Genomic DNA, 9,539 nt, shown 5'->3' with positions numbered 1-9,539 from the left:
TTTAAGAAAGGACTTGAGTCGCTAAAGTTTCGTCGGAACGAAGTTACGGAAAATTAACTAACGAACGGAGGCGTAACAATATTTATTATAGCCGTCCCTCATTTAGCAGTGAAAGACTAGAGGAAAGGCAGTTATTCATCACCTCCCACCGACAACCACGCTTTAACCAACGAATAGTGGGATTGACCGTCACATTATAATGCCCCCACGACTGAAAGGGCGAGCATGTTTGGCGGAACGTGGATTCGAACCCGAGGCCCTCAGATTGCGAGTCAAGCGCTCTAACCACCTGGCCATGCCAGGCCCATGCACATTGGAAAACAGTAACTCTCTAAAATAAGCACGCAGCTACAATCGGGGTTCAACAGCGAAAAAAAAACAAACAATTTATTCAACTATAACAACACTTAGGAATAAATTCAATACTTAACAAAACACGGGACTTGACACTAATGTTAATAAACAATATATCATAAATATCAATATCATTTCAAATAATGAAATCAGGAAAAAGAAACAGAAAGAAAAAATGCAATTTCAAAAAAAAAAAAAAAATACAGCAACACAACGTTCCAAAAATACTTTTCAATATTAATAGCAATATCGAGTGATAAGCAGCAATAATTCACTAACTATATCTTTCATTAACAATCTTGTGACTCTTTCTCTCTTAGTGAAGCTTCTGGTATGTTATTTATTCACTGAGTAGGTTACGAGAGTACACCTCAAGTGATCATTAATTTACATAATCTTCTGCTACATTAATAGTATCTTTACGTCACCGCTAGGGAAGCTAGTGTCAGTTTCATCATACATACATATTTACTCAAAATGTAAATGATTAGCTAGAATGTGAGTTAGTGTTTTAATGCAACTAAAATTTATAGATAAACTAAACGATAGAAGGGAATAATAAATGAACGATAAACACAACCATGATCATAAAAATAGAATTTGCTATCCCACAAAACTTATTCCAGTACTTTTTTCAGTTTGAAATGTATTGTATATATAATTTGATTTACAATTTAACCCAGGTTTTGTATGATACATCAATTTATGTCTTTTTTTCATTTAACATATCAGTTGAAATATAGACTAGTCATAGAAATCAAAGTGAAAATGAAATAATTTGTGACAAAGAGAATAACCAAAGAATTATATTATTCACTAATCCTCTGCCTAAGTGTAAACCACTTACCTTTGCTTCTCTGTAGGAAGTTCAGAACCTTTCTTCATCCAAGACAGCTACCACAAAAGTAGACAAGAATATCCTTCAGAGTGTCGTTATTGCCTGTAAAACATGCAGATCTGTGGTTATAGACAGCATTCTGATGCAAGAGCTGATGGCAGTACAATTACCTATTTCAAGTCTTTGTAGTGAAAATAAAGCCTTACTAGTTGACGTTGGCAGAAAATTTGAATATTCCTGCAGAAGTTTCTCTCAATGGAACATCATGCCTTGTAACAGACGGACAAACATTGGTCATGGCTCTTGGAAAGCTCCACGGAGCTTCATCGTTTGGTGGCTTGGCAAACGTAATAATACCATCAATTTTCCGAATAAGTGAACAGTTTGAGAGAACTGGTGTATATTTTGACATATATATATATGTATGAGGACAAAATATATTAAGGAAGAAACCAGAACAAAGTGAACAAAAGAGTTTCAACCAATTCGTTGGGTACCACTTCCCACCCAATGGTCAAACGTTCTTGTTCTAGGTGAAAATAAATCCAACTTAGACTATATTTCTATCAGAACAGCTTTTGTTGCAAGTGCCAAATAACCAGAGTGTGGTTGTTGCATATGTATTACCAGAAGTAAGAACAAACTGTGATGACTCACAAGTCGAATCCAGAAAAAGCTTGCACACGCATAATCTTGCATTATATTCGTGCAAAGACTGAAAATGTAGTGGTTTCTTTAAAAGAACAGATGTTTTAGTACTGCTAGTAGCAAGCACGTTTTAGCTAAATGGCATGCCCTTTCCTCTGAATGAAAGCTGGAACTTCAAAAGCCAAAATACTATTTTATTAATGAAATCGCCCAGCGCCTAAGTGAAAAAGTGTTAACATTGCTTGCTTTTCGTGCCATATATCAGGAATAAGTAAGAAATCAGTGTAGAATGTGTTTATTGGGCATTTAGAGCTTATTAACAGTCTTGGTGCTGGATAAGGTAAGTGTAACACGTAGCAAAACAATATATACGTTTCTGTTACTTGTTTCTTCCAATACTTTCAATGTAATATTATTTGAGACATAAGCCTTTTGCATTCTCTGTGCATAGATAGTTTAAATAATATGTTAAATAGAATCTGTCACACACGTATATCATTTATCTTCATATTCATCCAGGCTAGTGTTACATAGTTCTTGGGAAAATTCAATCAATACTAGTGAATGCCAATATGAACCTCGATATTTCGATAAATAGACTTAAAACTCTTTTCCTGATCTGAAAAAAATGAAGATCCTTAATTGGAAAGAGGATAAGAGTATTAAGGAACGACATCTACGCAAGAAAACCGGTTTGTGGTAGTAAAACTTAACGTTAACTATACTGCAACTCAATGATATTTCGTCATTTGTCACGTATGGATGCAGAAAATCTTGTTCTGAAACACGATTCAAAGTTTTACATGCAATGGAAATGTATCTACTTTATTTTTTATTTTTAAAAAAGCAGTTATTTTTTATTCCTTCATCATTTACAACGTAATTAGATTCTGGTTTCAAATTAGCTTCTCCTAAAGAAAGTGAGAAGAGATATTTATCTCTAAACTTTTCGATCTACCAAATGCCATTGTATGTGATGAAGCTCATGTTGTGCTTTTTTGCAACTCTAAATCATATACCACCGTCCACCACTTGTGATGTAGTGAAACTGGTTATTCAGTGCTCACATTTCCAAGTATTTATATGGAATTCAACAAGTGATGTATGTGCAGAACTTCCAAATGCTACAAACATTGAATTGTTCCTATACTGATGGAAAATTAAGGCCAAGATTAATGAAACTGCCCTCAATTATACACAACTGCAAAGAGATCATAGCTTGTCGTTGTTTTAAAGGATGTCTTTCGCAGTAATAAAGTTGTTGCAAATTGTTTCTACCATGCACAGGTGAAAGGCAAATGTTTTTTCAATCTGCAACAATGTTAAAAACTAATTTCTTAAGTTATAAATGTTTTGTAGTTTGAAAAAGTATAACTTGAAAACAATGCATCATTATTAAAAAATCAACATGCTTTATATTGTTTGTACCTAACAATAATATTATTTAATTGAAGCAAGCACCATAAATATGAGCTATTTCGAATTCAAAACGACACCATTAAAAATCCAAAACACGAATTGGTAAAACGTTTTACTGAATTCAGTATGCTTGTTTGTTTGTTTGGAATTAAGCACAAAGCTACACAATGGGCTATCTGTGCTCTGCCCACCACGGGTATCGAAACCCGGTTTCTAGCGTTGTAAGTCCGCAGATATACCGCTGTGCCACTGGGGGGCGAATTCAGTACATTGTCTGCCCACTTTTTACATGAGGTGACTAAGTGGTTGATAATATAGCAAATAATACCTAGTCTTATATATATATATGTATTTAAATATTTTTTGGAAAATCATAAGTTCCTATATAAAATATTTGCTAAATGTATTTCATTATTTTTCAGTGCTCTGGAATGCAGAAAGTTTACAAAGTAAGTAGTCACCTTTTTTTCTTTTACTGACTAAAACATTCCATACTGATTTGTTTGTTGAATTTCGCACAAAGTTACTCAAGGGCTATCTGTGCTAGCCCTTCCCCAAAAGTTTCAAGTGATAGAATGGAAGGAAGGCAGGTAGTTAACACTTCCCATGCCAACTGTTTTGGGCTACTCTACCAAGGAATAGTGGGATTTGCCGTCACATTATAACGCCCCCACGACTGAAAGGGCGAGCATGTTTGGTGACGGAGTTCGATCCTGCAACCTGCAAATTGCGAGTTGAGCTCCCTAACCACAAGACCATGCCAGGCCTCATACTATTCCAAAAAATAGACGAAAGCCACCATGTTTCAACAAATATGATTTAATTAAATAGTAAAGGCACAAACTGAATTTGTTTCTATTTTGAGCTAATAAATAATTGGACTTGAAAATCATAATAACTTTCTATTTCAACCACTTTATTAGAGTTAATTTATAATGGCAAGAAAACATAATAATTACTTTTTATTCAGTTATTTACACCTTTTTTATTTCTTGCTATTTTTTCATGTCTTTCGTGTGAAAAAAAAAACGTTTTAGGCATTATCTTTATTTATGCCATTTCCTAGATCGATTTTGTTTGTTAACCAAATATTTATTTTCTTAAACAAAATTTTATTTCTGGTTACTGTCGTTGCCAAACTGATGATTCGTTCACCGATGGAATTGTATAACTGGTTCTTCAGAGCATTGGTTAAATGTGGTATTGCACCATCTTGTACGGATACAGTGTCCTACTAAATGTCCATTTGCTGCAAGATGGTTAGTTAATGTATTGATGGAGAAAAATTCTATTCTCAGGCATCTCTGCAGGAAACTAATCCAATCATAACAGGCGTTTAGGTTTAACAATCTTTCAAGCCAAAAAGTGATTTGAGGCCTGAAAGACAACCCGGGGTGCTCAGAAACGGTAGTTTCTCTTCACCCTACGTGAGATTAAGGATGATTTACGCCAGAGAGGCAAACAAGCTTCTTCTTGGGAAGAGATTCACCAACGACGTGGACAGACATTTTGAGGCCTGAAAGACAACCTGGGGTGCTCAGAGATTAAGGAAGATTTACGCCAGAGAGGCAAACAAGCTCCTTCTTGGGAAGAGATTCACCAGCGACGTGGACAGACATTTTGTTTCTTTCAAAGGCATCTCAGGGCCGTGGTTTCAGGATAGTTACATACCCACAGGAGTAGGCACGTTTGACGCAGATCCCTACTCTGCATAGCCTCTTGACGGGAGTTCCTTCATGGTACTGGGTTGATGGTATGTTGTTGGAATGCCTTTGATGATGACTGCTGGTGGATGTGGCGGTGCCTTGAGTGCTGTAGGTAGTGTTGCAGGTTTGGGGTTGCTTGGTTGAAATGTTTGCTTGTTCAAGTTTTTCCTTGTTGATTCCCTCAGTGAGTTGGTAGATGTGTTGCTCGAATAGTCAGAGTCGTGTTCTGAAGTGTTGATGATTAGGCAGTTGTCGCTACTGGAGAGACCCTGAGTTGCTTCCTCAAGCATGTCGAATGTGTTTTCATCGACAGCAGTTCACCTGAAGATCTCATGACGATGGTTATGGTTCACGCAGCAGCTTGCAGTGTGGACATGTACTGATGATGAAAAATACATAATTTTTTGTTATTGTTATTGTAATCCTGAAAAGGGCTGTTTATCTAAGGTAAATATAGCTCTTTACTAAAGGTTTGATAAAAACCTTAAGATGAAGTTAAAACACAATATCAAGAGGCGACACTTACCTGTGGGTCTTTGTTACTTACCCTTCCTACGATTTTATTTATTTTATTTTATTCGTGGTAGGTGTTTAGTTTTAAATGGGAAGAAACTTTTCTCAACTTTGCCCCATTCGTGAAGATTACTTTTAACTAAACTTAATAATTGTATTAAGATATTAGTTTTGATTAAATTTTTCACTGGGAGTTGGTGAAGGCACAGATGACGAAGTGAAGGGAAAGACGGCGTAGTGAAGGTCGAGGCCAGCATCCCGGATTTCGACAACTATCGACAAACATTGATGGCTCATAATCAGGGTCACAGGTTGGCGAGGATTTATAATTCCAATGGATTTATAAATCCAAATTGGATTTATAATTCCAATGCCTTGACTGGGATAAATAACTCCAATATCATGAAATTTGCTGGGGGGGAGTACCCCCAAAAACCCCACTTTTACAGGACAGGTGCCGAATAGTTTACCCCTTCCTACTAGAAACCAACAATGACAACACCACATTCGTGGCAGGAATTTAGGTTTGATATATTTTGGGCTTCAAAGAATTTTTTGAGCTTGAAAGACAACCCGGGATGGTCAGTAACTTTTGTTCTTCTTCACCTCATGTGAGCCAAATCTTTAAAGTCACGCGAATTTGGTTGGGAAGTAGCCTCTGGGCTTAACTTTGGTAGAGCACCTTGTTCGAGATATGTGGAGACGTGACGGGTGCCGATTCGAGCTGAGAGAGAAAGCCGTGAAGAAGACGTCATTCAGTTTTTGTAGTAGGAGCATGTGTATTTGTTGTTACACGTGGTAATGACTTCAGTTGGAAGTGAGTAGTCGAGATGAGAATGTAGAAGCAGAACCAAGCATGCCGAATCTGTTCTTCACCAACAACAGTTCACCTGAAGTTCTCGTGAAGATGGTTTGACTGGTTACTAAAAATTTTATAGTGTTGCATTTAAACTGAATGAGCCTAATGGACTTACTAAAGAAACAGTCCTTTTGAGTGGTCCAGATCATGCGCATGTTCAGAATCATTCCAAATAATTTAACTGTTTTCTTAAATGTGATAGGGGTGTTATATATTGATAGCTTAATGTTTTGGAAGTTTTTATATTTACCTTTGGGTTTTTGTGGGATTAAGAAAGCCTCTCTATTTGTTGCATCAATGAATAATAGTGTTTAGGATATCTTGCACTCTGACTGCTGCAACAAATGGATCACGTGATGCACTCCAAATAGCGATATCGTCAGCTCAATGGGAAACTAGACTGTAACTTGTAAGCTAACTGTGGAAACGATATGTCGTTTACATATAGAATGTAAAATAGTGGACTGAGGACAAAATCTCGTGTTACCCCTGCTTTTAGAGGAAATGAATTTGATGCAGAGCTGTTTACTTTAACAGTGGCGAATCTGTTTATGAGAAAATAGATAACCATTTGATGAATGGTTACTTTATTCTTGAATAGTTTGAACCTTAGAGCATCTTGCCAGACAGAGTTCCATGCCTGTTTTACACCTAGAATGTGGAATGTTTTCAATTGAATCCTTGATAAACTGGTTCGACTAACCTGGCTAGGTGATCTGGCGTTTTGGGTATTGTTAAGGATGTTATTATTTTCAAGAAAGTGAAGTAGTCTATTTGAAATGACGTTTTCAGTTAGCTTTCCTAGCATGTTAAGTAGGCTTACTGGTCTATTGGGTAAGTTGAGATTTGTGTAGTTCTTGGTGAGTACTTTGATAACGGCGACTTTCCAGGTGGATGGGTAATAGCATGATGATAAAGATAAGTTATATTGGGGCAACTAAGTGGTTTAATATTTTGTCTGAGAGATTCTTGATGTTAATGTTATAGATACAGTCTTCCCCTGGGACAGTGCACTTGAGAGTTTTTAGTGTAATTTTTAGTTCAGTTAGTGAAATGGGGAGTGTATGTTAACTGTGTTGACTTTGAGGGTTTAGTAAATCCACAAGAAATGATGGTGTATACATTGAGATGTTGGTATTGACATGGTTAGTGATGGTATTGTAGTGTTGTCTGTCGAACGTAGAATGGTTTGGTGTGATGAATGTATCCACGTAATATTGAGTGAAAAACTTGGCCTTTTCGTCGTCTGCATATGGTGTGGTGTTGTTGTAGTTTATGTTAGCAGTTAAATTGTTTGTGTTATTATTACAGACTTTCTTGAACTTATACCAGAAAAGTGTTCTTCAAGTTGATGGGGCGGGGTGAGGGTTTTTCTGTTGTGTGTTGATATGGGTTACTTTGGAACTGCCTATTGGAGAAAGCAGGTTAGAACTTACTTTGAGCTTGATGCTATTTACCTGTTGATATTTGGGGGCAACCTCTGTAGAAGGTGGCGTGGGAGCCTCTACATTTGGCACATCTAGTAGCTGCTGTACAAACTGCTTGGTTGTAGCGCTGTGACGGTCTGGGTGGCGTGGCCCTGTCTGGTTCCATTTTGTGATGTGTGTACCACAGAGATACACCATCATGGATGAGGTTTTCAGCTGTCTTAAGGTTGGAGATGGATATCCTAACCAGTGGGGTGATAAGGCTGGTCCTGGTGGATTTTATACTCTCAGTAGTGTCGACTTGGAAGCTGTGGGCTGTACGTTCTTCTTGAATCTCGTCAGCAGTGATGTCCTTTGGGATTCCTTGGATGACAATGTCCTTCTTGGGTGTGGACTCACCAGTGACATGAACAGAAATCTTGGTTCTGGCAAAAGTGTCTTAAGGCCAGGTCTTCAACAGCATGCAGTACCCTTAGGGGTGGGTACACTTGGCACAGATGCAATCTAGGGAAATAGTCTGTGTAACTCTATGGCAATGTCTGGCTGCTGGAAAATACCAGAAACTCCCTCAATGACCATGGCTGGGGTGGGTAGTGGAGACTTGGCAGTTGTGGTACTTTGCTTCATTGGACTTGTGGGTTGACTAGGCAATTTGATTTTCTTGTTTTCATGTAGTGGGACTGCCAGATATCTTGTTAGGTCTTTGTTAGAACCAGGCGAGTTAGTCAGTGTCAATGAACGTGAGGAGATGGTGTCAGAGTCGGAACTGTCAAGGAGAGGCTCTGGTTCATAGTTCCAAGAAGTCACCTTAAAGTTAGTTGTGGCTCGACAAGCGTGATTGCTGATTGGTTGGATTGCTACTGAATGAGAAAAACTAGATATTTTGGGGTTTTCAAGTAGGAAGCAAAACAGTATTGAAATTACAAATTTGAAAGTATGCTTTCACAAAATGACTTGATATTTTAGTAAATTAAATTATTCTAAAAGCATTGCTAAACAAATTGAAAAGTAAGTAGATGGAATTTAAATCTAGCCTTATTTCAGTGTGCTCTACATCATGTATCACTTACAGTAACACACCATAATAAAAACCAAAATAAAAATTTACTTTGAATTTTCACTATGAAAATAAACAGCGACTTCTGGCAACTGCTGTATATCTGAAAGTTGGAGGTATTTAAATATATTTTCTCAAGCAATTGCTGGTAAATTTTCATTATGAATATAAAATTATTAATAGTGTAACTGATAGTCTCAGTTTAACTCACGTTGAAAGCTGCTAAAATTCGTGAACTGATTTGATGCAACCATGCCAGTAACTTATGACTAAGGCTTATGGAAATATTGCTGTATTGAAATTTATTGCTATTCAAATATTCCATTCCACACAGAAACTTCCAGCCTGTTATAGAAGAAATTTGTAAAGACTCCAGATGCGAAGTTCATATCACACTTTTAGGAATTCGTGATGGGAAAGATGGTTGGTTTCAAATTTATTGCCCAGAAAGTATAGCGTGTGATGATGGTGGGGATCTCTGGAGCCTTATTGTAAGTGCTGGAGTATTTTTTTTAATATTTTTTTTAACATTCTGCTCGTCTCATTCTATAGAAAACGACAAATAAGATAGTTATAAATTAAAATTTAAAATTACACATTTCAAATTAATACTACAACATACCGCATTTTTCGGAATATAAGACGCACCGGTGTATAAGACGCACCCTTATTTTGAAGACAAAGTTTTGGGGAAAAAAGCTACGGTAGCATTTGAAAG

The 9,539-nt window shown here is 36.9% G+C and overlaps 1 protein-coding gene across 2 annotated transcripts in view; it reads left to right on the top strand.

The window, feature by feature from the left end:
* LOC106464114 (C-Maf-inducing protein-like) overlaps positions 1 to 9,539 on the top strand; it is a 79,227-nt gene that overhangs the window by 49,547 nt on the left and 20,141 nt on the right. For both annotated transcript variants that reach the window (XR_002611640.1, XM_022391782.1), the window contains exons 12-13: positions 3,682 to 3,708; positions 9,156 to 9,312. Coding sequence is in view for 1 of the 2 variants with exons in the window: in XM_022391782.1 (XP_022247490.1) it covers positions 3,682 to 3,708; positions 9,156 to 9,312 (184 nt within the window). In the remaining variant the exon portion in view is untranslated. The remainder of the gene's footprint in view (positions 1 to 3,681; positions 3,709 to 9,155; positions 9,313 to 9,539) is intronic.

This window comes from Limulus polyphemus, unplaced genomic scaffold (assembly GCF_000517525.1).
Source record: "Limulus polyphemus unplaced genomic scaffold, Limulus_polyphemus-2.1.2 Scaffold1563, whole genome shotgun sequence".
NCBI classification, from domain to species: Eukaryota; Metazoa; Arthropoda; class Merostomata; order Xiphosura; family Limulidae; genus Limulus; species Limulus polyphemus.
Note: the sequence above shows the minus strand (reverse complement) of the source record. Positions and strands in the feature narration are given on the sequence as shown.